Below are 26,560 nucleotides of genomic sequence, written 5' to 3' on the forward strand. Positions count from 1 at the left end.
GTTTTCGGCTGCCCGCAAAGTTATAATCGTTCACCAGCACAGCGGCAGGCAGCAGCAGCAGCAACAACAGCAGCAATGGCCGCTTTCCGCAGAGTGGCAGCGCTGGCCAGTAAGCTAAACCTCTGGTCGGCGGGGAGATACGAGCTAGTCGGTGGTCAGATGGCCAGAGGAGGAAGGACACGGAGGTGTCTGGCTGTCGGGATGTGTCTGGCAACGGGAGGCGCCGTGGCGCTTTACTTCTACAACGATATGCCGAGCTGCAGAGGCAGGAAGAGGATGGGGAGTCACAGCATCAACGGTCTGCTACCAGCCATCCCGACTGTCGAAGCCAAGGAGAAGGTAGGATGTTGCGCTGAGATTTGTAAGGCTGACAATAAGGCTGTGGTGGCACGTAGCGACATGAAAGGTCATTTAGCAGTATATAGGTGTTGTCCTCGGTGTTGACATAGAGGCCTCGGTGTGGAGAACTGTGGAGTAAAAACGACCACTGGGAGAAAAGGCAAAGAGCGCTTCGTGTTTTCACATCTCCTTCCACTAAACTTAGACCCACATCAGCCCAGTTAGACGGGCCTCCTTGTGTTTTGTAGCCATGGTGTGGCTAGCAGTTTATATGTTTTCCTCTCGGGTGGATGAACTGTGTCATTCATTCCCAGCACGCCCAGTGGAAACAGTTTACTCACTGTTTGGCTACAGGACGATGTGCGCACGCAGACAGATGCAGGAATGGCGCTCTCCGTTCGGGCTGGTGCTGAAATGACAGCAGGTTGAGGATGTCACTGTCAGCCAGGCAGCTGAGTGAATGGACTGATCACAGCAACATTTTAAATTCAAGAGTAACACTTTAAATAAAAGGCAAAAGAAATCCCTGAGTAGGTATACTTCCCGCAAGGCCTAATTATTCAATAGCTTAATTTAGTAGTTACTGTAGTTTAATGTTAAATGCTAAGTTGACAGACAGCTAGATACTATAAAATCAACCAGTTTCCAGTGGTGAAAACATGTACTTTGATCCATTAGATCCTTTAAGTATCAATACCACAAATTGAAAAGACCCCATTACAAGTTTCATGTTAAATTGACTACTTTTAGCAACAAAATACATGTTAAAATTACAAGCATTTCAGAAGTTTATATTATTATGTATACTATATTATTGTGTTATTAATGTTACATTAACTAATCACATAACATGTAAATATGTTTTTAAATAAATATGAGAATCTAAGACATAAAATAGTGCAAGTGCAGTAAATATATAGGGATAAAATATATGACGTATAAAATATAGAATAAAATACTGTAAATTTATGTTAGACGATAGGTTAAGTGAGGTACATCTTCGGCCTATATTTTGGGACACTGTCTATTCAATATTTTTTTGGCTTATAATTCACTGAGGTACATTTCTGTTTTTGTCATTAGTTATTTCAAGTTAAAGATTATATAATTGTGACATAATAAAATGATTATAGTAAAAGTGGTGCATCATATTTAGCTGGAAGGGAATCCTAGTAGTTTGTAATTGAAACATCACAGAGACAATGAAATACTCATTATATTCAGAGCACATTTACATCAATGATCAAATACATATATGTCATAAAGACTGTCTTAACTGTGACACCAGATGCTATTTGTTGATGTACGCATCAGCTGCTTCATGATCAGTAGTGATGTCCAGATCAAGATCTTTTGGGGCCAGTCGTGTGTCTGCCAATACGAAGTCTGATCTGATGCCTGTATTTACCTGTATGAGCACATACAAGCTACAAGCTGATTCATTTTATACCACATAACTTAAGAAGATATGCAATGTTAATTACATTTTTATCTCACACATTAAAATAAAAGCTTCTTTCTGTAGGCCTATTGAAATAAACAGACACCAGTGGTTTATTGGAGGGTAGTAAATCAATCTAGAACTTATGGTAAATTAAATCAATAATGTAAAGTACAGGTTATAAGGTTAGGTTGTCTGTAAGGAAACTGGGATGACAGAGGGGTAGCCAGTTTAGAAGCAGGAGAGACTATAGGAAGACAGACAGGATACCTGACTGGAGAATACGGTGTCTTTATAGCCATCCAACTTGGGAACAGGATAGCTCCTGTGGGAAAAGGGAAACACAGCCTTCTGTTGCTCAGTAAGTAAAGGTAGCCTACGCGGATTCTGAAGGATAAGGCTGAAAGAGATTGTGAGAACTAACCTGCAGGGAAGGAGAACAAAGCTTCAGGGAATCACAAGTTCTTACATGCTTGAAAACAAGGCTGAGATTCTGTAAGGAAACAAGAAAAACCATCTGCCAGCAAACAAGAGTGGGTCAGATGAGTTTCCAGAGACCTGCAATTGGGTGACTTACTATGCAAGATCTGCTTGCTCTGGGCAGCAGAAGCCTGAGATGGACACGACCAAACTTCCTCAGAAAAGAATCATGTCTGGATTTTGACTTGTGGCATACGGTGACTTGTGGCTGGTTGTGTGATTGGCAGTCTGGACACTAGAGAATCGTATGAGGAGACAATGGCTCAAAATTAGCACTTGCCACCTGCAGGGTAACTGTTGGTTGTGGCATGTAAACGTTCAGGCCACCCACCCCCATGGAAAATAGGTTTTCCTTATATTAAGAAATACTATTTTCAAAAATCACTTTCTAAATCATATATAGTCAGGGGTTAATGTTACACGATATATTCCATATTTCTGGAACCACTGACTCAGTTTTTACAATTCTTATGTGATCTACATAGATTGCAGAAGTGGCAAACAAAAAAAATAAAGTTGCCCGTTGTAATGTTCAGTGACCTGCCAGTGAGTGAGGAAAAATACTTTATTTATATAACAAGTAAACATGGGCGTTGCCATCTTGTTTTTTTGCAACCAGCAGTGACTTGAGAGGGTGGAGTTAAGTACAACTGAACGCAGAATAAGACATTCTTAGGCGACCATAATGTTACAATGATCTTTCACACTGTGAAAGGGTTAAAGTTAAAGGACGAAAACACGGACAACTCCCAGACCGGACAACGCCATGGTAACAACCTGTCAATCACAAGGTAGCCACGTACTGAAGCATACCCTGCTTTATGGTCTATTTGACTCTAATTGGGACCATCATTTACCAAATGAACATCATGCTTTTTTGAAGAAGACTTGAAACTAGTGATTGAGACCTTAAAGCCATGTTTACAATGTTTACTGAGGTAATAAATCAAGAGAGAAGTAGAGTCATTTTCTCATAGACTTCTTTGCGATCAGACTTATTTTTGCGACCAGAGAACTCGTGCCCTGGTGGCCATGAGAGAGAATGCAAGTTTAAGGCACTTCCGCATTGGCTTCACTTTTCAGACCCGGATGCTGCTGCCTGGCTCAGATGGACACATATGTATAGGACCTGTTGAGAATCTCAACATATGGAAAAGCCACGTAGCTTGGATACTGTTAGTCTCAGAGGCACAGACTCAGAGTGAACCAGGAGTTGAAGAAACAGCAACACACTGCTGGAAAATCCCGTGGCATTGATCTGCACTCAGTTCAGCATCAGACTTGTTGTATCACAAAAGAGAACTACTTGCTAATTTGTATTTGTATGATGCCTACTGTTTAAGAAACGGAGCTGACGCGTCAGACTCAAAAGCTGGGACCTTAGCTGGCTAGATTGTACTTTGATTTGACTGAAATTAAACGAGGAGGGTTAGGACAGTTTAGCTCTGAGAAAAAGAGGAATTTGCTAAAAGCTGCTGCTGTGAATGGAGGACACTGGGTTGCCTGAGGGAGAAGCACCTGGAGCATCTGCTATGCAGTCTGGAGAACAAAACTAGGCGACAGGAACAGGTTTAGTTGTGGCTATATGACATAATAAGAACCCCCCCCCAATTCATTATTTTTTTGCATTACTTTTAACATCATTTTGTGCAGCATGGCATGTGACCCTAGCTGCCTTTACAGAACTTTATAAACTTCATTCATTAGTGAGAGCCAGGGCCATGGGCGTCTGGGCTCATACACTTGATTACACTGCATTCCTATGAAGCCAAGCGCTCATCTCCTATTCATGCCTTCAAAAGCCCCCTCGGTGAAGGGAGCATCAAAGCTTTATGAATGAATCTGTGCGCTCATTAGCATGTTAGCTGAGCTGAGCAGGAACCTGGGAGTGCTGGGCCCTGCGGTCAAACAGGTTTAATTTTGGAAACCTCTCTGCTAATTACGCAGCTTCCTGCAGCACAATCTGTTGGCGTAGCAGCTCTCCTACGCTGCAGCTAATCAAGTTGAAGCTCTGGCTCCTCACAGAGAAAGAGTGAGATGCTAATCAAGTAGAAAGTAGTGACAAAGTATTCGTGTGTGTGTGTGCTTGTGTGTGTGTGTGTTATTGTACTTCGCCAGAGGTGCTGACTGTTTATAATCTCAGAGAGCTAAATGGAGAGAGTCGATGCCAAGAATAGATGGATCTCCTCATTATAGAGGTTCAAAAGCAGTGAAGAGGCACGTACAGTTTGAATTCTGCTGTCTGTGTGAGAGACCAGAGACTGTTCTCTTCACAGATGGGAAGTCACTTTCAAACTATAATTATTGGGGCACATCAACACCTATCACTGTGTGGATTATTTAAATGTGCTGGTAAATAGGTAATAGGTTTTTATATGTATCTTTATTATGGCCTACACTTTTCACATCAGTAACTATGATGTTCATATTTCCAGTAATGTCTTTTCTCTAGTCAACAACAGTAATATTTTGTTTTGCCTTTTGCTTTGATGTCTGCAGGAACGTCCGTTTGACTTTGAGGAGGGAGACGTGTACATGTCGTCCCATGAGCATCGCTTCCGCACGTTCAGCTCGGTGGAGTATGACGGGCAGCTCTACATGACTCCACAGAACTTCATCGAGTCGGTCACCATGAACGAACCCAGAAGTATGTTTGCTGTTCATATACTGTGTAGACACCACGCTCTCCTGGCCCAAAGTCTCTTTAAACTTCAGTCAGAAAATGGTCTCGAGTGTTACTTTGAGAGAAATTACATCCTCTAATTGCATCCGAGCCATTTCACGTTGACGTAGTTATACAGTTATTTTTATGACCTTGGTCCCATTTTCACCTGTACTCCAACCTGTGGCTTATATCTGGACTGTATCAAGATTTTGATGCATTACATTTACATCTGACATCATGCATTCAATTTCCCTTGACCTAAAAGTACAGACTCCATTCACCGTCTTACAACATCCATTTTACTGAGCATTTGTGTTGGTTGGCTCCAAATATACAATTTGGGTTATATTTCAGTATTTGTAGGCTTTATTTTGTTTTAAATATGCTTTTGATAACCAACTAAATTATAAGTGTTATGAGTTTGTAGATGGCCTCTGATCTAAAATTGATGTCCCACTATGGATCTCAGTGTCCTAACTATTGTTTATTTTTATTGAATCCAAGTTTTAAAACACTTAACTGTGTTTTAAGCATGTCTTTGCTGTTTCTGTCAGCCTGCTGCCAGTCGTAACAGATTAGTCCCGGCCAGACAGCCTCAAAGCAGATGGCTTTACAGCTATTGTTTAGTCTGTGGTTAATGTTAGTCAGACACACACACATACACGGACACACTCGACTTCTCAACATTCCAGTTGCTCGTATTTACCTTTTCTCTGAACCAGTAAATATCTAAACCAGACACTTAACTTTATTACAACTGGTTTCAAAAGGCCCCCTACAAGTTGAGGTTATCACAAACACCAAAATAGCAATTCCGTTCTTCAGCTGGTATGCGATTGTATTGCGTGCAAACTGTGCACCTGTATGTGTGTGTTTACATCAGCCCTGGCTCACTGACATACGATACAGCCGCACATACCCTCTCAGCAGCCGACATCCTCTAATGCCCCCTTTGAAGTTGAATTAGATGAACTTTGTTGTATAAAACAGAACAAAAGTAGCATGTGCTTTTACGGGGACATTCCGCATACTACAAAGACAAGCACGGGGCACTTTAGAAGGTACAAATGGGCCTGTGATGATGACAGTGTATATACAGTGAGTGTGTCTGTGTGTGTTGGTGTGTGTGTTTTGTGACTGTACTCGGCACATTAAGACCCATTTCTAGATCATACAGATGTTATCTGACCAAGCCCACCCAAACTCTCTTCTCCTCTTTCCCTTCTTCTTCTCTCCTCTTTTGTCTGGTTCCCTGGCAGACAAGAAGCCCTGGAGGTCCCTGGCCAAACAGGTGGGCGACACACTCTTAATGCTTCTTTCCTCTGCTGTTGCAGGCATCTGTTGCATGTTACATCTGTTGCAGACTCCGCAAAGTTCAAATCCCCATTTTTCTTTCAATGTAAATGTAGAAGGTTCTACGTGTACAGTAGCATTATTGTACGATTGCACATTATTATCAGTTTCCTTGTCACTATATGTAAAGAAAAAAACATGTGAAGGCAGATTTTAGTGGCCCCCACACTGCAATTAACTTAAGATTGATACATAGAGAAGACAGTGGGTAAACTATACAGAGCCGTCCAGGTGTTTACAGTGTGGCTACTACATCAACTAGCAGTCTTCTTATTCCCCACCTTCTCCGAGCGTTACCTCCACCAGTTTATCAGTGGAAAGTGTTTTCATGCATGCGGTACACATTTGCATTACTGCTCTCTGCAGTACTACAGAGGTTACCAATTTACCAGCAATGGAAGTGCACAGCTCATGTTGTGTTAATAAAAATAAATAGAAAATGGCACAACACCTACAACTTTTACACTTTTCACTTAATGGCAAGAAAAATAACTTGTTCTATACAATACTAGAATACATGTCAAGATGGATGGTTTTGTTGTGAATCCTTTCCCTCTTTTCATGGCATGATACCCTCACTCTCTCTCTTTCTGTCTTTGTGAATCTCATGGTTTGAAGTATCAAGGCGAAGCTCTGTGGTTGTGTGATGTATCTCAGGCAACTCACTTGTAACCTGTGTGTTTTTGAACCAGGAGCTGGAGAAGATGTTGTCAGAAACTCCCCAAGTATGGAGAGGATCCTCCAAACTGTTTCGCAACCTGAGAGAACGAGGTCGGAGAGAACACACGCATGCACGCACGCACACAAACACATATACACTTTAATAACACTGAAGCAATAGTTATCGGAGTAGTCAGATAATAACAAAGGTCAGTGAATGTCGGTGGATTTGACTATTACAGTTTAATCTGCTTTGTATATATATAATAGCTCCAATATAATATCGAAAATACCTATTTCAGTATAACTTGTGAACGGTTCAAAGTCTCTGTTGATATGAGGAGTAAGTGAGGACCAGTTCTTCAAATTCTACAGCATTCTTGCAGCTTTTAAGTGCACGGACACCAGGTTTTACCTGCCGATGTGTGACTAAATAGTGCTTGTGAGCTTGTGTGTGTGTGCGTGTGTCACTGTAGGTGTCTCTAATCCGAGGTTGGAGCCATGCTGTCCTTTCTTACAGCCAAACAACATGCTGAAAAAACTAAAAATAAACCTCCTCTCCTCTCCTCGCCTCTCCTCCTGATTGCATATTGGAAAAGAACAAATAATACAGCACCAAAGACAGAGAGAGAGAGAGGGAGAGAAGCTCCCCCTAATTAATGCGTTTGCATCAGCGTGTAACAGAGGAACCACACAGCCTGTGAGTGAATCCCCATAGAGATAATATAACCCACTCACACCGGGAGATGCTAAATATAACATTCCCTCTATTCCGCTACCATGATAGTGTTTTATACCTTGGAGGCTAATGTGTATGAGTGTGTCTTACATTTACACTTCAGTGACTAGTAACTAGGTCCATTGCCCTTATGCATTTTTGTTTAATTCAGTGAAATGGAGAGAAAAAACAGAGTCAAATAACTGAGAGGAAATGAAAAAAGGGAGATGGAGAGAATTAGAAAAGGGAGCAGGAAAAAGGAAGACGACAAAAAAAAAAGAGACACGAGGAGCGAGAGAGTGAAAATTAGACATAAATAAACAAGCAGTTGGGAGACGAAGAGAAACTGAAGAAGTTGTACAATGTAGAGGGATGAATGAAAGAGCACATAGAAAAATAGGAAAGAGAGAAAGCCTGTAAACCTATCCTAGGTCTTCATGGCAAGAGGAAGACAGTTATATACAGTGCATGTCTATTCGAATTGCTAGTGGCATACTGCCAAGACCACACACACAAACACACACACTCCATCAGCATTCAACGATAATTATCTTTACATATTTGTTTTTATTACCGCTAAACAACTTGTTTGTCCATTCACACATTTATTCAATTCAACTTTCTTACAATGCCGTCCCTCGTATAAGCTGTATATAAGTGTGTGTTTATATTATATATTTCTGTGTGTGTGAGTGTGTGTGTGAGTGTGATGTCAGGACATGCTCTCCTCTTCATGCCATGATGAGCGAGGACAGTTAAAATCCTTGGGATGGCTTTGTGGGGATGACAGAGCTATGCGTCAGACAAAGGAATGCTGTTGTCTATGTGTGTGCGTGCGTGCTGTAAAATATGTCAGTGTTGGTTGGCCATGTGTTACACTGACCTGGCACAGTACTTTGATTTAGAAACATCCATTGTATTCAGGGCATAGTATAAATAGTTTATGTGTACCCGTGGTTAGAGCATTATTCATAACAGAACAATCCCATTTTATCTTCTTAAAGACCTTTATCTCAGTCAGCAACAGTTATTGATATGGGCCTTTATGCCATTGTGATATTGGCTTGTATTGTACAAATAGTTCATTGTGAACTTGAGTGAATTTGCAAGCTGGGAAAGTCTGCTGTATGTGGGGAGAGGGTGCGAGTTGTTAGGCCTGATGTGGACCTGCTAATTAAAATGATTAGGAGACTGTGGTGTGGGTTCTCAGTGGGATCAGATGTCAAATCAACCTTTTATTTTACTGTGCATCTGATTCATTAGAACCTTTTTAGACTAACGTAACATTTTAAAATGTACAACTCATGAACATACATAGTAGTACCGAGCTAAATTCAATTTTATTTAGACTGATCATTTACCTTGGATGAGAATTACTACCGGTTGACCCATCTTTTTATCCAGCAGCATGTCACCAAAAGTATGCGGGAATTAACACGCAGAATGAATTTTAGAAACCTGAGTAGTTTCAGAGTTTATCTCCTGCTCTCAGGGTACACAGGGAAAAGAGAATTCAGTTCCAAACCAGCTGCTCCACACAAAGCAGCCGGGCATCAGGAAAACACAAGGCGCACACTGGTGGTTTAACTGGTGTCATGTTCACCGACATGCATATACACACACACACACACACACACACAGACACAGACATACACACATACATAGGAAAGCAGTCTCCCGTAACACTCAAGCGAGTCACCCTGAACTATCTGAACGATCAGACAGAAAGCGAAAAAGAGGGAGAGAGAGATGAGATGGAGCTACAAAGATTCCTAAATGGGCCTGAGGCAAGAAAGGATCACCTCCTAAACCATTTTTCACTTGCTTATCCAAACACAGACACATGCACATGCACACACACACCCCTACCAGCCTGCGTCTTTACTTTCGACACTTGAGGTGTAGAAAAAGAAACGGTGTGTGGCCAAATGGCTGTTGGCAGCTGAGCTCCAGAAGATACATTTTAAGATGCTATCTTCTTGAAAGGAAGGATTATGTGTGTTAGTGTGTGTGTGTGTGTGTCAGGAGGCCGACGGTCTTTGAACATCTGTAAACATTGTGTGAGTGTGTGTGTGTGTGTGTTGTATGTGACCTTTTCTTTAACTCCCTCTGTCTTGGTCTCATTACTAGGCATCATCTCATACACAGAGTACCTGTTCCTGCTCTGCATCCTGACAAGTGAGTCAATTCAGTCTCTCTACACATCCTCCTTCACTTCATCTCATCTTCTACCTCCTTTCTCTCACGTTATTGTAGCAGTATGCTGTGCTTTTTTTTGGGAACTTAGGTTTTTTTAACTAAGGTATATGATATGAACTATACTCAGGCCCACCCAGGACTTAATAAGAGGCAATTATGACAGAAATCCGGTGGTTTTCCCCTTCCCCTTGGGGTGAGCAAGAAATTGTGAGAGAGAAGAGGAAAAGAATACCTACCTATAACCTTTCAAAACTTGAATATAGACAGGAATGTGAGGCTTATTTGCACTCATTACTCTCTGAGAACATCAGTTTACTGCACTGAACACTGTTACTGTATTGCATTTAGATATGTTCCCATTACACATTCAAAATTGTTGAATATTTCTGCTCTTCTTCCCCTCAAAATCAGGAATTTAAGTATTTTTCTCCTTTGTAAATGATCAAGAAACCAAACTTTCAATGTTCAACATTCTTTGCATTATTAAGGGGGTGTTTTGCACACTGAGAGCAACCATTGATCATTAATCAGGAAAGGATTTGTGTTATTGCTTTTGGATTTAATTTATTTAATGTTAATTTGAGATTCTGTTGGGGAGATAACAAAAAGCCTTGGTTATTTTCTCACAAAAAATTATAAAAACTGTTAGTGATAACTGAAAACTAGTCATGTGCGCTTTGTACCTGCTTGAGTTTCAAAAACAAAATCAAATTAATATGTAGTTGGGCTTTCTTTCTTGGGTTTGTTCAAAAATGTCTTCAGTTCTCTGTGTTTATTTTCTGTAGCAAAAATGCGTTGTTATTTCTAGAATAAAGACATGAAGTTACCCAACCTTTATTTGATTTGGTAGATCAACATCTATACCGGATATCTAAAAAAACAGGTAGTGTGGTATAGAACAATTTAAATGTAGCTCATAGTCCATATAGATTTAACCACCTGCCCCATCTCCCTCCTGTCTAGCCTATATGCCATTATTTCCATGCTATTTCTAGATGTAGAATTGCCTTTAATACACACACACACACACACACACACACACACACACACTCACCCTATGTGCTCTCCTCTCTGTTCTCCAGAACCCCATGCTGGCTTCAAGATTGCTTTCAATATGTTTGATGCAGACGGCAACCAGATGGTGGACAAGAGGGAGTTCTTGGTGGTGAGTCTCTGACACTGGGAGAAAATCCATCCCATGACTGAATTAATTTGTTATTATTAACATCACGTGTCGCTCCCATGGCAAAAAGGACAAGCTTAGGACATTAAAGATATTGACAATAAGTGTGAAGTAACTATTGGTGAAACAGGGATTCATGTTTTTATGTACCTTCAACCCCCACTGACATAGCGGAAGCTGCTTTTTGTTACATTTAAAGCATTTAAAAGCTAATTTTCAGTTCCCTTTCTCTGAGGACAGTGTTTAAATGTTCTGAGTAGCCTATCTGTAGCATTTAATTAGATTAAAACCTGCAGATTTTCAAATGAAAACATTGCTGCAGGCGGGAAGTGATCAGAATCCCTGTGGGGTCTGGTGGGAGTGGGAGGTAACGGTTGATGATCCTGTGGGAGCGGGCAGATGCCGGATCGGAAAAAAACATTCCCACGTTGAGGGTTTGGCAAGTTTAATTCAGACTTTACTAAAAAACAACATCTGTAGTCAAATGAAGGGAATATTAATTTTAATATACCTCAAAATGAACAACGTCAGGAACTTTTGCGATCACACCTCATAAGTATTCCCGGAGATATCCTTTATAAATCACACTGCAATGTTTGGTTTAGTGCTGTATGTAACAACTGTCATTATTAATTCAAATGAATAACAAAAATTAATGAAAATATAGTTGATGCTGCTTTCCTGGGCCAGTACATTGAAAGTGAAATACAAAGAAACAACAACTTTCTCTCCAAATTAAGTAAAGTTATTAACACTTACAGCTGCAGTTTTCTGCCAGATGTGATTCAGGATTGATTTACCTTTAAAAATAAGCACAACTAGAAAACCAACACTCTCTTAATCACGTTGTCAAAAGGGCCAGTGCTTGAGTGGCATCTTAGACACACACGGCAAAGGTGTACAACTCAGTAAATGTTTATGAACATTTAAGCTTCATACAGGGCTTTGCATCTGGCTTTGAATTGTCACGAAGACCCTCATTGTCTTTTACATTACAGCTTCAGGAGATCTTCCGGAAGAAAAATGAGAAGAAAGGGAGGAAAGGAGATGTTGACAAGTCAGCACAGCTGGTAAGAAAGTTGGTAACGCAGGATGAGGGCGTGTGTTTGTGTGTAAGGGGAGGTTCATTTGTAAGGAGATACAATTATGTCACTATAAAAGAAAGTATTTGTCGATATGGACTTTAGTAATGCCGCTATCAGTGGGGTTAACTTGAAACAAAAAGATCCAAAATGTCCTGGAAGTTAATACAACAGTAAAAAGTAAACAGCACTTTAAAGTTACTTCCCTCTTAAAATGGCATTTCAATACATCCATGAGTGTAGAACAACACCTCTGACATGATTGCTGTGTCACACTGTCCATGTGGATGTATTGAAAATGACACTGACACCATCATCTGTGTTTATACAGGTATTAAAGTTAGCTAAACCCTTCATGTAACCGTATTTGATTGCATGCTGCCTTAAAGAGACTGTTTTTGACAATGTGCTATCTCCTCTGTTTTTACTGTGTACTTGTTATGGGTACTACTTCCCAAATGGATCCACTCTTGAAAGAATCTGTTCACTTCTGGGATTTAAGTTTTGGAGCAGCACAGATCACATTGCTTTACTACACTGAATTATGTTTTTCATGTTTATATCTGCCGATTTGTTGGCTAACCGTGAAGTGTAGTTTTAAAAGGCTGCATGAATTAATGTCAAAAAGAAGAATTGGTCCGACCAGGTGAATATTAGCTTCTTACAAACATATCAGTACTGGCACACGTATTGGGTAATATCAAGACATGTCAGTGTGAATGTGACACTTTTCCTCACACACATACATTTTTACAAACCATCTGTGCACAGTGTTGTAATGCAAAGTGAGTGTTGTTGTAAAATGTGATCACAGATGTGTTGAAAATGACTCGTCCCTCTGCAGAGCGTATCCACGGCCTCTCTGCATGTACTAACATGTCTTTTACCTTCTCTCTTCCTCCCTCCTCCTCTGTGACTGCATGCTCTGTCCTCCTCTTCCACGTGTCTCTCTCTCTCTCTCTCTCTGTGTGTGTTAGAGTATGCAGCTCTATGGATATCAGGTTGCCCCCATGAACAGCGTATGTATCCAAAATCGCAAACCTTTAGTCTACTTTCGGTTCATCTTTAACCGGTTAAAGAAATTGATGGAACCTTCACCTGGTTCTTGCTTAATATTTACTGTAAAGACACACAAGTGGAATCAACCTTCTCATCTATTTATGAAAATATTGACTGTTCCTTTAATTTCCCCTCAACCTTTTAAATATTGCAATTCGCACAAGACATATATTGCTGCATCTGTCAAATTACAGTCGTGTGGTATATAAATTGATACAGCAATGTATGGGGGGATTATTAGGCATATAATAGGTTCATGCTAGAGGCAAGTGTCACTGACAGATTCTCCTAATGAATCTCATAATCCAACACCAGTTTCAATACCTGCTGGGCATCTGGATAATCAAGTCAAATTCACCCTGTGTTGTTGGGGATATTTTTCCTCATCCTGGGGACTCTTGGGGTTTGGTGGGTGTAAATGTCAATTATATTGGGATACTTAGGGTTCTGTTTAATGCATCTGTCAGCCACTTTTGTGTCCCGACCTGGTCTTTGAAAAAGCCTTAACCCTGACCCAGTCCACATGATCCTTTGTTGTCAGTAAAACGTACACTGTAGACTTCTTAAAAGGATGAATGGACAGAAAGAATAAGCGGGATAGAGAGAGAGGCTTCCTTCAAGACAGACTGTCCATCTGTCAGGTCAGCTGGGTGATTGATCGAGGAAGGATGGCAGAGGGTTGGATGAATGGAGAGAGGGACGCGGCAGAGGAGTAATAGATTCAAGGGGTCAGGAGAGATGAACTCTTACAAAAAGAGAGTGATGTGATTTAGAAAGACTCGAGGCACTCTAAAGCGACCAAACACAATCAGACACTGACCATTCAAACTGTTTTAGGACGCATGCTGTTTGTTTGGCAGTGTGTGTGTTCCTGTTGGGGGTTTTGTTATTGCACAGGAGAGAGCAGGAGATTTTTTTTACTGTGGGAGGTCTTGTCTATAGACAGAATGTTGCTTCTATTGTGTGTGCTGCACAGTCTCACTTACAGGAAGAAAGCGAACAGGTTGTCTGCTGAGTTGTATGGCATCCAAAATGTAAAATGTGTGTCGGATTTGGCGGCATCTAGCGTTGAGGTTGCAGATTGCAACCAACTGAAACTTCTCCCACATGCCGAAAATAGCGAATGGCCCTATCAAAAGCAAGTGTTAGGTTTGTCTGTTCTTGGCTACTGTAGAAACATGGTGACCGGCTCTGAGAAGAGGGCTTGCTTCTTATATAGATTTTAAAAAATGGCTCATTCTAAGCTAACAAAAACTATTCTTATTTTAGGGTGATTGTAAGATAACATACTCATTGTTCTTATTTTCCATTTCTGCCAATAGATCCATCTAAATGCTACACACTGTTCCTTTAATAAAATGTGAAATTTTTTTTACATACAATTAAGACTATCTTGTTAAATTAAAAAAATTCTTTAGTTAAAAGTTTAATTTAAGAAAGACATATTCACTTATCGGTCACACTTATTGATACACATTTAAAGCTGGAAACCAAAATCAACACAATGATAACAATGGAATTTGGACGCTGCAATACTCAAATGTCTTATAGTCTCCTGAAGTTACAACGATAACCACTGAAGGCTTCCCGACCTCAGTGGTAATGAATATTTACTAATGGAGGTGGAATACAGTGCAGCAAAAAAAAACGTCAGGGGGATGTTTACTGTCCAGTCTCTATAAGGACTATTAGCATTTTTTCTTTCTCTCTATTTCACACACACACACACAGTCCTCATCCTGTCAGTGTTGTGATGGATAGCTGCATTGTCACTGTGAAGTTAGTAGCGGTGCAGGGTCATTTTAAAATGGCTGCTACTGCGTTCTCCCCGGAGAGACAGACGAGGTGGGTGGTCAGGAGCCCAGCAGCGCGGTTGTCTTTTGTAAAGGCCGGACACACTCTGAACAGAAGCAACATGACAGCGATATGTTCAGCTGGTTCACTTTCATAAATATATATTATAAATGTTATAGAGGAGAACTTGCTTTTGGGTGGATGAATTGTATTAACTATCTAATAATGCTGAATGTGACACTGTTAATTAATATGCAGTATTTGTACTGTATATGTAATGTGGGGATTTAAAAAATCTTCAGGAAGTCACCTTCATGAATCTGTTTGTGTATATTGAGATATGATAAAGTGAATATTGGAAGCTGAAGTTTACTTCCTGAAGTGGTAAAGTTGTAGGTGAACTGACCCTGGTCCTGCTTGACCGCTCCTACAGGTGCTAAAAAAAGACAGTCAGGAGTTTGTGGCGCGGAGTTACTGGGACGTTCTGAGGCGAAGCGCCAGTCAAGTCCTCTTTTCTGACCTGGCGGAGGTACACAGATCCTTCTGTCCTCTGTCACTACATCCCTCCGTTCTTCCTCCTTCGCTCTTCCTCTTCAGTTCCCTGTCATAAATGTTGCTCTTCCAACGGGCCCCGTAGAAGCAGAATAATGTAGCCGCATCAAGCCTGGCCAGAATAAGACCAACAATGTTTACCTTCAAAATAAAGCTTTGAAGGCCTAATCTTTGAATTCTGCAGCAATCATCCTAACTGCTCATATTAATGTGGACCGAACGAATCTTTAAATGCTGTTTTTAATTTTTGTCATGGCTAAAAGACAAGAAGGAACCAAAAATAGTTTGTGGGCTTGTTGTAGAAATCACCATTTGATCAGCACTTTTATTCTGGTTTGGCTCGATACTGATCATTTCTTCCTTTCTTTCCCAAACATTACATAGATTACCATCTGCCATCTCACTGTTTTACAAACCTTAGTACAGAAACTAGTGTCATTCCTCCATTCCCTTTCCCCATGTGAGATCATTTCTGTTTGGATGAGCTCTAAAAGACTTCTCTGCACTAAACACAATATGTTCATCTAATTGATCTATTCTAAAACCGAAAGAAAATTATGGGAAAATATTTCTTTCTTGGGATAACTTCAGGCTCCTCCAAAGTTCTTCCCCATTTCATTGTGTCACTCCGTTATTCCTAATCATCAAATACTACAATAACTTGTTTATATTTGTTGTTCATTCTGATTTCTAAATAATTTAATCCACTATACTGATGTGACGGTATTGATCCAATAACTGTAGTTGACAGATACTGTAATGTGCGTATTCTGATAACCTGTTCTGTTTCTCACCTGCCTTCTGTCATTTAGTCTCTTTGTTATGCATATGTGTATCTGTGCCTTGTCATCTGTGCTGTGTTGTGGCTAGTGTCGCAGCTTTGGTGTCAAATCATTCTTACTTTACACCTCAACATGTTTTAATGAAACTGGTGTAATGATAGGAAGGCTGACTGCCGAGCACATATACAAATGCCCTGATCATTATAGCACCACACAGTTTAATTTTAGTCATTTTGAGTATAGTAGTAGTATAGTAGTTCTATACCGCTTCAGAAACTCAAACCAAATGGTGACCTAAACTATACCTGCGGCTAGCAGGCTCTAGCTCCAAACCACCCTCAAAAGCATCTACTTCCATTCAAGTCATTTTCGACAGAATTAATAGAGAAACAATACTAACAGTCTACAGCGATGCCAGCAGCTTTATGGGGCTGTGCGCTTAGCAGTGCTTTGAGCTAAATGCTAACATCGACACACTAACATTAATGATGCTGACATGTTAATGTTTAGCCGGCACTAAAGACAAAGTACAGCTGAGGGGAATGTGATTATTTTTGCAGGTATTTAGTCATAAAATATGTTTTCACGGTGTAAAGTAAGGGGATCACTTAAGTTATTACTATTCAACCTGTGTTGATTATAAATGTCTTTACAACATTTCAAGGCAATCCATAGAATTATTGCAAAGAAATTTCTAAAAAACAAAGACATGTGGCAGTTGAGAAAGAAGTCAGGGGATCACCAAGGGCAGTAGGATTCTTCCTCTGGGGACCATGAATATCTATAAAATTGAGTCGCAATCCATCCGACAGTTTCTGAGATATTTTAGTCTGGGCAAAAGTGGTGGATAAACCAGCTCTTTTTAGCAAAATCTCACATTTTGGCTTGTTCATGCACAATGTAAATTGTCTTTCCAATATGTCCAACACAAGGTCAAGTTGCTGGTAATGATTACTAACAGACAACAGCGCTAGCAAGCTAAGTGACTAATGACAGGCTATGTGCTGTGGTGGCAGCGGAAGCTGAGGTGGAGATAATGACAGTGGCGCGAAATGGGACTGACCTTGTATTTACACCGAGCAGCCTTTCATCTTCCGGGATGTCAGACGGACAGAACAGACGAATCAGACAGAGGGGGGAGGATGGGAGGAGGGTAACAATAGGAAGACAAACAGGGACGTATAAATAAATGTAACAAAAAGTAAGACTTGGGTACACAAATAAAAGAAAAGGGGATCAACTAGAGAGAAAAAACATTAGAATTGTAGCAAACCTAGATCAGATAAGTTGAAAACCTGAGGGCGAAGAAAAGATAAAATCAGAGAGAGAACAAACAGGTGAGAGAGGCCCAAGGAAGATGACACAGGTCAGCGGGGAGAACAAATGTTGAGGAACAAAGTGGGTGGGGAGAGAAGAAGTTCGGGAAATGCATTTAGGGGAAAAGAAAGAAGCAGGTTGTATTTAGGGAAAGATGTGTTTACTCAACAGATTAGTCACCATTTGCTTTTGTCTGGAGAAGGAGGGACTGACTGACAGGCTGAGAAGGAGGGAGGAAAGGAAAGAGCGAATCACCTCTATATTTGTCAGGTGTGAGGAAAAAGGAAATCAGAGCTGGATAAGAGGGAAAGAAGTGATAGAAGAAGGAAACAAAAAGAATGAGTGAAGGTGTGAAATAAAAATAAACAGGGGTTTGCAGGGGAAAAGAGGAAGGTGTCGTTGTTTTTACCCTGCAAAGTCCGACTGACTGACTACTAAAGTCCGACAATGAGCTCTTCCTCCGAGGTATATTACTCACAGATAGGGAGGGTGAGGAAGACCGTTTAGTGTTTACATCAGTAATTACTGTTTTTACCTTCAGCTTCATGATCAAAGTCTGTTGAGGCTCACACTCACACAGATGGACAAAGAGACACATGCATATACACCAGGTGTCGGGCCTTGTGGGCGGAGTAACCATTACGTCTTCATGGGGATGATGAGCTCACACTGGTGCTGCCACACTTCCAGGAATGATAAGCTTGTTATGATCCGTTTGGCATTACGTCTTTTTCGAGGTTAGGCTGACGTTCGCTCTGCCAAAGACAGAACCAATTATAAAATTTAGCAAAAAGGGAGAAAAATTCTCACAAATTCTGTTCAGTGACAGAGAAATCCTGCCTGAGAAGTTTTTTGGGTCACTAATCAAACATTTTTTTATATTAACAATGGATCAAATCATAATGTGAAAGGTTTCAGTCAGTGATGAACCCACAGAGTTTACCACTCGACTCTGCAGTTTCCCTTAGCTCTACAAAGTGCTTTAGCATCATTCAGCTCATTGTCTTGGCTTGATGGTCCACAGCTTGACTGTTTTGGTCTCATCAGCCTTGCTTTCAGCAGCTGCAGGCAGCAGTTTACAGTGAAAAAGCTCAGATAAAGCGACTGTACACAACCTGCCAGGCACCAAACAGCAGGCACAGGGACTCGCATGGTGAACATAGTGGAGCATCTACCAGCTAAAGAGACGGACATTTCCCTCACAAGTTGCTGGGGAACAATTTTGGCGTTCAGACACACTAACTCCAATTCTTTTTGACAAATGTATTAGGCGATAATATGTCCATGTTGTGTTAACAGCTTGTTCTGCTGCCACCAAAAAAATCGTTCTTTCTAAAAAATATTTGATTTCATTGATTTTATAGATTTCCCATGGTGCACAGCATCCAAATATCAATAACATCTCTTGTTAGTTTGCTCAATTCAACTGAAATCAAATACTACAACTAAAGTGCACTTCACTCAATATACTGTTTTACTACGTGAACCCATGTAATCTTAAATCACCTGACCAACTGGATTTACACTTAATTAAACCTCTTTTGGATAACTAAGTCACTGCAACAGGGATTAGAGAATGATAGATTCATTAGGAATGCCTTTATTACATGTATCCATGTTCAAAAGATGGACAAAGGGATTGGCAGTAAAGTGCCTCTTTATCATTGAAAGAGCAAAACAAACTTTAAGATTATGGGAAGAATAGGAGGGATATGGTGAAGGGAAGGAAGAGAGGCAGAGAAACACCACCTGGATGCTGTCTAGATGCATGAACAGCTCATGTGTCATAAAGACATCAGTGCGTCAGATAAAAGAGTAAAAAAAAAAGTATTTTTGTCCTGTTTGTCCGTAATCAGAGGCTTAATGAAAAGACCCTCAAATAAGTGAGACACCGAAAACAAGACAGTGAAATGACACGTCTGTAACTGTTTCACTTTGTCTGTGTTTATCTAAAAGAAGTCTTCCTAATCAAAGACTGAAAGACCAGACTGCAGCGTGAATCAGAATTTTACACTAATGTGTGTGGTCCTAAAACAGGGTTTACTTCTACTGCTTGTTTCCCAGTAGACAAGGTATGGACATATGTAACCTGTGATGGGCGATCCCAGGTTGTGTGTATGTGTATCAATCTTAAGGGTTTCGATACAAAAAGGAGGAAGAACTGATCTATCAAATGCTTTACATTTTAGAAACTAATGGAGGTTTTGGCAGCTTAACAAAGCCAGTAACTTTTGATACCAGTTTCACCATAATAATAGAAAAACATTCTCCTGATTTCCTTGAGACTTGTCTTTGGAACGTAACTTGAACAGTAAACTATGTTTTGTCTCCATCAATTATCCCTGCACCTCAGTTATAGTCATTTGCTATCTTTTGAAAGAATGAACACACATTTTTGTCACAACCAACAACTACTCTTGTTTGACATTTTCCTCTTGTCCCACGTCGGATTTTAGGATTTTACTCTTAAGGTAGAACCACGAATGGCATCGTGGCAGTGATGATGATAATTATGTTGATGATGGAAATGGCATAAATGCTTTTCCTCTTTACATGAGACATGAGATTCCAGCCAATCTTATGTCTGCATATACCTCAGCATGGCAGTGGATTGGACAGGGGGGGGGGGGGGGGGGCGATGGCTTGGGGGGGGCATGGCAGGGAGAGAGAAAATAAGATGGCCGTTTGACGTCCTCTCTTTCTGCACCGACGCTGGCTGAGTCTTTTCTGGAACTGCTGAAAAGCACAGTCACCTTTTTCTGAGATACATATGTATGTCTGGGAGCATAAACATAGGAACACACTGATATACACATACTGTCTCTAAAAGGCTCACGGAAATGCTAAGCAACAGATTATAGCATGACAACAAACTTGTTGAATATGTTTCACATGACCAGGATCATTCAGTAAACATAGACTAAGATTGAAGAACATGTAAACAGAGTAAATATATAAAAAGGGAGAAAAAAAAACAAATAAAACAATGCAAAGTTGCAAACACGGCACTATAATTCTCGTCCGTTGACGGAAAAAGGTGGAATCGGCTCTCGTTCTCTGCATTTGTGCTTACGTGGGTTTCGTTCCGTGCTGCTGTTGTTTGTGATTTAAAGGTTGTGTACGGGTGTGTCAATGTGGCATTCGCAGAGAAGTGCATGGGATGTGGTGACTTTATTGTGTCTGTGTATGTTTGGCAGCTTAGTGTTATGTGTTTGTCCGTCTCCCCCTTAGTTGTTCTTCCACATGTGTTCTTTGCCTCTTCTCTGTTTCTCTCACCTCTTCTGTTTTCTCTCTGTCGACAACACTCCCCCCACTTTGTTGAACATTTGCACGACTCTGTTTTTCATTGTGTCCCTGTATCTTTTTGTGTTCTGCTACCCTGAGCACTGGTCTGTGTTTCATGCTGCTACGGCAATACTCCTCGTCAGTCTAGGCAGCATGGAAAAAAATACCTCTCATTTCATTTCCTTCCTTTGCTTTCAAAAACCAATGATAAGGACTATCATGACTGTTTTCTTTTATGTTAATTTTACCTTGTTTCCCCATTTTACCTGCTCATTTTTATACTTTATTGTACTGAAAGCTTTGATAGCGACACGTTTCCACCATGTTTAATGAGCTGAACCCGCCTGTTATTCATCAAAGTGATACCCATCCCATTTAAGAGGTTAAACTTAAACATTGTTGCTGCCTAGACTGGCATGTTTGACGTCACGATGGCCGCTGACTGTTTGTCTGAGCTGATTCGTTTGATTGACAGTTTGTTGTTGCTCCTCTGGTGCACGTTCTGCAGCAGAAACCTGCTTCCTGCTAGCCTGGCACCACGGTTGCCATGTTTGGATTGATGATGGACTCGTCCCGCCCACTGCTTCTCCTTAGAACACAATACTTGGTGTTTATTGATTAGTCACTCATTGATCCTCTCTCTTGCTATCGCTTCTCTGATGATTCTTAGCGAGCAGATGAGAGTATCACGATTGACACCACCCTTTTGGTCCATTTCTTTGGGAAGAAAGGGAAGGCAGAGCTTACATTTGATGACTTCTACAGGTACTAAACAACATACAGTGGACAGCATGAAATACAGGCCAATGCTGTAAACAATATTAATCAAATCACAACATAGTAACATGTTCATTTTGAGTAAAATCTATTTTTTTCTCCTTCCCCTTCCTTACGGTTTTTCAGGTTTATGGATAACCTTCAAACAGAGGTGTTAGAAATTGAGTTTCTCACCTACTCTAAAGGGATGACCACCATCAGCGAAGAAGACTTTGCCAAAATCCTGCTTCGCTTCACCAATGTGGAAAACATCAGCGCCTACCTGGAGAATGTCCGCCATTGTATACCCGATGAGAAGGTACGGTACAAACATGCACGCTGTTCTTTAACGGGGGACGAACAACAGGCGAATCAACAGCTGTGCAAAAGATTGAAAATACACAAAATCTTAATTTGAGTTCATGTTGACTACTTGTGTGTGAATGGATCAGCACAATGTAAAGTCATTCTGTTTGGATAATGTTGGATAAAGCTACATTAACACTATAATGTATGCTGTAGTTTAAAAACAATGTTTATGATAACAATGAAAACCAAACATCACACCGTTACTGCCTTTTAGAAATCAATGGCTCCCATAAGGGGGTCAACATAATCAGTTTACAGTTTAAAAAAAATGACCCTCTGTGTAATGTGGACTTCAGCTTCAGTAACTCAAAGTAGAAATATGGAGAAAAAATACAAAAGGGTTTTGACCAGGATTTTGGATCGTCGTTATCTTCTTTCGATAACACCAGATCTTTCCTAATCCTTTACCGGTTTCATTTCTTCTCCTTGCTTTATGGGTGCTCCCACCCTCCAGCCATCTAGAGCCTCCATCATTTCCCACCACTATCTATGCCTGAAGCTGTTGTGGCTCTCCACACTTCAACGCTTCACCGCCTCACACGACCACACACACACACACACACACACACACACACACACACACACACACACACACACACACACACTTGACTGCACTTCCAGCTACATGTGAATGTCTTATCTATCTATCTATCTATCTATCTATCTATTTACACATTGGCGTGTGGTCCTTATGCAACCCAACTCTATTTCTGTCCCTTCCTTCTTTCCTTTTCATGCTGTGGAAGAAGCAGGAGGTTGGTCTCGGCTTCGTACAATACGCAACCTGCAGTTACAATCTGTCAGTCTAATCTGCTATTTAGTTACTTCTTTGTTTCTACATTTAAGGGAAGACTTCTTTTTCTATTTATCTCTGTACTTTAATCTGCATCTTTTTATGTGAACCTGTAAAAACTGCATTTCCTTATTTGTTTCAATTTATGGATTTATTTTTAATTATCTACTGTTTGTTATTAAACTAGCCGTTATCAGTTGGATCTTGATTCGCCGCAGAGAGCATGGGGCGGTTACGGCTACTTGTTGAATGGCTTCAGCATCATTAATGTATGCAACTGGGTTATGAAACACTGCAAGAAGGTTTGAAATGCTCCATATCATGCACACTCAATCCTGTAATTAATGACCTTTCACGTCATTAATAGGACTATTTCATGGAATCTCTCAGTTATTAGTATGAGTAGATAGTATGAGTTATGGTCAGCCGTTATTTTTTGTTTATTATGGTTCGTTAATATTTCAGTGGATGTGCCTTGAATGCCGTATACCCGTCTGTCAACGTCCCTTTGGATGGCAGTCTGTGCTCAAACACTCATTACGTTCATTTTAAAGATACTTTATCTCAATGCTTCTCCCTAAAGTAATTGTGTGGGCTGTTCACGCGTGTTTTTTTTCCTGCTATTTCAGGGAATTACATTCGATGAGTTCAGATCGTTCTTCCAGTTTCTCAACAACCTCGAGGACTTTGCCATTGCCATGCAGATGTACAATTTTGCCTCTCGCTCCATTGGACAAGGTAGGAAGAGAGCGGGGGGCACAGCGGCTACAGGCACCGAGGGTCTGAGCGTACACACACACAGCTGGTGTGCTCTTTCCCTCTAGCTTGGTGCACAACAAGTGACCGAAAATGATCAAAACAGTTTTTACTCTCTCTCCTACCAGATGAGTTTGCAAGAGCGGTGTACGTGGCCACTGGGCTGAAGCTGACACGGCACCTTGTAAACACCATCTTCAAGATCTTTGACGTGGATCACGATGACCAGCTCTCCTACAAGGAGTTCATCGGCATAATGAAGGACCGGCTGCACAGGGGAGGAAGGGTGAGGAACTGTGTGTGAAAGAAACAGAAGGAGTGTTGCCAGTTTAGAAAAAGCACTCTTAGATGAGTCTCTGTAACAGCTAGGCCGCCGGCTGTTTAAAAGGTTCTTTCCATTCATTGTAAGGATTACAATATACATTGGGATTTTAAAACAGCAATGGCCGTTCTGCCATTGCAAACAAACTCAAGCAAGAAATAAGAAAAGGGGCTCATGTGCACTGGCATCTGCAAAGACTACACCGAATAGAACAATAAGCTGATAAAAGACCATAGGTCAATTTGAATTGAACAGGGATGCAAAGACGTCTAAATATAGACACGGTTGGGTTTTTTCAAGGCCATGCAGGTAGACAGCTTTTCAGGAAGAATCCGGTAACAACATCAATGAATTAATTGAAGTGCTAAAAAATTGGAAATCACCTTGAGCCACTTCATAGTCTTGTTCCCAAGGATGGATACTGCCCTCTAGTGGTGTATTGTGATACAATACTACATTCCAGAGCATCATTTCCAGCAGAAGCGAGACACACACGAGTAGTCAGCTTGTTACAAGTTTGCCTGATATGCCACAAACGTCACTAACATTGCACAGCAGTGAGCCCGATTTATGACCCTATTGGCTCCTTTGGATGCTTTCTTGGCCTCACAGTCTCGGCTTATTAACAGTGATCTCTCTTTCTCTCCCTCTCTCTTTGCTTTGCTTTCATCCTCAATCTCCTCTCTTTTGGACACACTCATCTGTTCTGCCATGGTTCCAACCTGTCCTGTGTTACAACACACCATCTTTTGTCTCCCCGACCTCTTCTCCCTGTGTTTTACCTTCTTCCCCCTTTGCGTCTTTCCTCTAACCACTGACCTCTCAGGGCTATAAATCTGTGGAGCGTGCCACCTCTTTTAAATCCTGTCTGAAGAAGGAGCTGGCAAGCAGATAAGTAACACCCATAACAGAAAGTCGGACACTGTTTTCATCATTTCCATTTTACATCTGGAGTTTATGTACATTTTTTTGTAAAACACGTTAATCACTTATTGGGACGTGACAACAGCATCAGCCAAAATCCTCAGTGACGTTTTCACTTTGCTAGCCAGCTAAGTCTCTCTTTAATAGCCTACACCTCCTTTAGAAATAGATGCCATGTTTAGATTTGTTCATCACACTTTCCAGGCAAGATAACTATTACTTTTAAACTGGTGAATTGTTAAGGTCACTACACAGCGTGCCAGTAGGTGTACAGAGTTGCAACAGTGGGTTCCTCAATGTCTTCGTTTTGGACAGCTCAAAATTATCAAAGTATTTTTCAACTTATTAAATCACTGTCCCTCCCTTTAGCACTTTCATCTAACAAACAGGATGAGATAAAGGAAACACCTCTGAGTTTCTATTTGGTTGTGACTGGAATATTTGTAGCTATAGTATAACAGTTAAAAGAACTGACTTCTGACTCCCTGCATGACTGTGCCTCCCTTTGCTCTGTGTTTACCAGGTGAAGGCCCGACACCACACCTCCTTCTCCGGCTGTGTTCGCTCTGGGGCCAGACGACAAGTGCACCAGCTCTGGAGGAGATACAAAGAGAAGCTGTAGTGGAGAAGAGAGAAAGAAGGCAGAAAAGATATGAAGGACGAAGTCTGATGATGGAGTAAATCAAACTGATCTCTGTATAGTCAGTGGCCTGAGTTAGCGACGTTGTGTTTTCAAGGGCAGATCTCCATTGGTCCTCCAAAGCAGATAATAACTACAAGCATGCCCGCACACAGCAGACTGATGTTCTGTATGATGATAACAAGCAACATCACTCCTTGTTTTCATCTTCATTAATGCCAAGTATGATTTACAGTGTATAACAACAATTTGACTTAACTCTCCACGCATGGCACTTCCTCATGAGTCAGTAAACTACAGCTAACTCTTATTTCTTTTTTGGTTAAGGCTATGATTTAAAAAAAATAAATTAAGCTATGAAAAGTTTAAATGAGCTTACTTATTATAAACAGCTGATAAATGCAAGGTATCGACTTTATAACAATATTATATAGATATAACTAAGCAAGGTACAATATTGTCTAAGTTCTATCAACCAAATGATATTTCACTTAATGAATGACGTTTTAAATGACGTATACAGTATAATATATGCCTTTTTATGTAAGAATACTTAGCTGCACTTCAAACTGTAACAACTGAAAGAGCACAACAGTAATTCAATAACAAAAAATATTTGCATGTAGAGTCTTTTTATTCATCTCAGTACATTTTTTTACTTATTGATCTCATCTAGCCAGTATAATTGTTGCTTTTTAATAATGCATTAAGAGTTTATATAAACACTATTTCTACAGGTGGGATGCTTTATGATCCTAATATTACTACAAGACTGGGGATGTCTTGTATGAATATTTTAACAGTAACAGAAGTATAAAACATGTATATTGATTACGTGAATACTATATGCGATTTATCACCCAATCTTTAATGTTGTAATATATTATGAACCATTGAATATCATTCTTTAATGTCTTGGTGTGAAATATGGAATATTTTGAATATATTGAAATGAAGGAAAGAGTAGGAAATGGAAAGTTATTTCTCATAATGTAAATTATTCTCATCATGTCTGCAATAATGTATGTATTTGTCATGTCAGTGGACCTGATAAATTTACTTTCATGCATTAATAAACTATTTTAAGAAGA

The 26,560-nt window shown here is 40.4% G+C and overlaps 1 protein-coding gene across 6 annotated transcripts; it reads left to right on the forward strand.

The window, feature by feature from the left end:
• Positions 1 to 26,560, forward strand: micu3a (mitochondrial calcium uptake family, member 3a). Of its 6 annotated transcripts, none has more exons than XM_031864586.1 (17): positions 1 to 339; positions 4,760 to 4,907; positions 6,185 to 6,216; positions 6,971 to 7,049; positions 9,787 to 9,834; positions 10,938 to 11,020; positions 12,037 to 12,108; positions 13,098 to 13,139; positions 15,407 to 15,502; positions 20,081 to 20,095; positions 21,580 to 21,674; positions 21,813 to 21,984; positions 22,781 to 22,789; positions 23,457 to 23,565; positions 23,712 to 23,869; positions 24,732 to 24,796; positions 25,350 to 26,560. In XM_031864586.1, the coding sequence occupies exons 1-17, from the start codon at positions 76 to 78 to the stop codon at positions 25,354 to 25,356; spliced, it is 1,494 nt and encodes a 497-aa protein (XP_031720446.1). In that variant the 5' UTR covers positions 1 to 75; the 3' UTR covers positions 25,357 to 26,560. The 6 variants fall into 6 exon arrangements, with proteins under 6 accessions (XP_031720446.1, XP_031720447.1, XP_031720448.1 ...); XM_031864587.1 differs by having other exon boundaries at positions 22,784 to 22,789; XM_031864588.1 differs by lacking the exon at positions 22,781 to 22,789.

This window comes from Anarrhichthys ocellatus, unplaced genomic scaffold, assembly GCF_004355925.1.
Source record: "Anarrhichthys ocellatus isolate YVR2014 unplaced genomic scaffold, GSC_Weel_1.0 scaffold31, whole genome shotgun sequence".
Lineage (NCBI taxonomy): Eukaryota > Metazoa > Chordata > Actinopteri > Perciformes > Anarhichadidae > Anarrhichthys > Anarrhichthys ocellatus.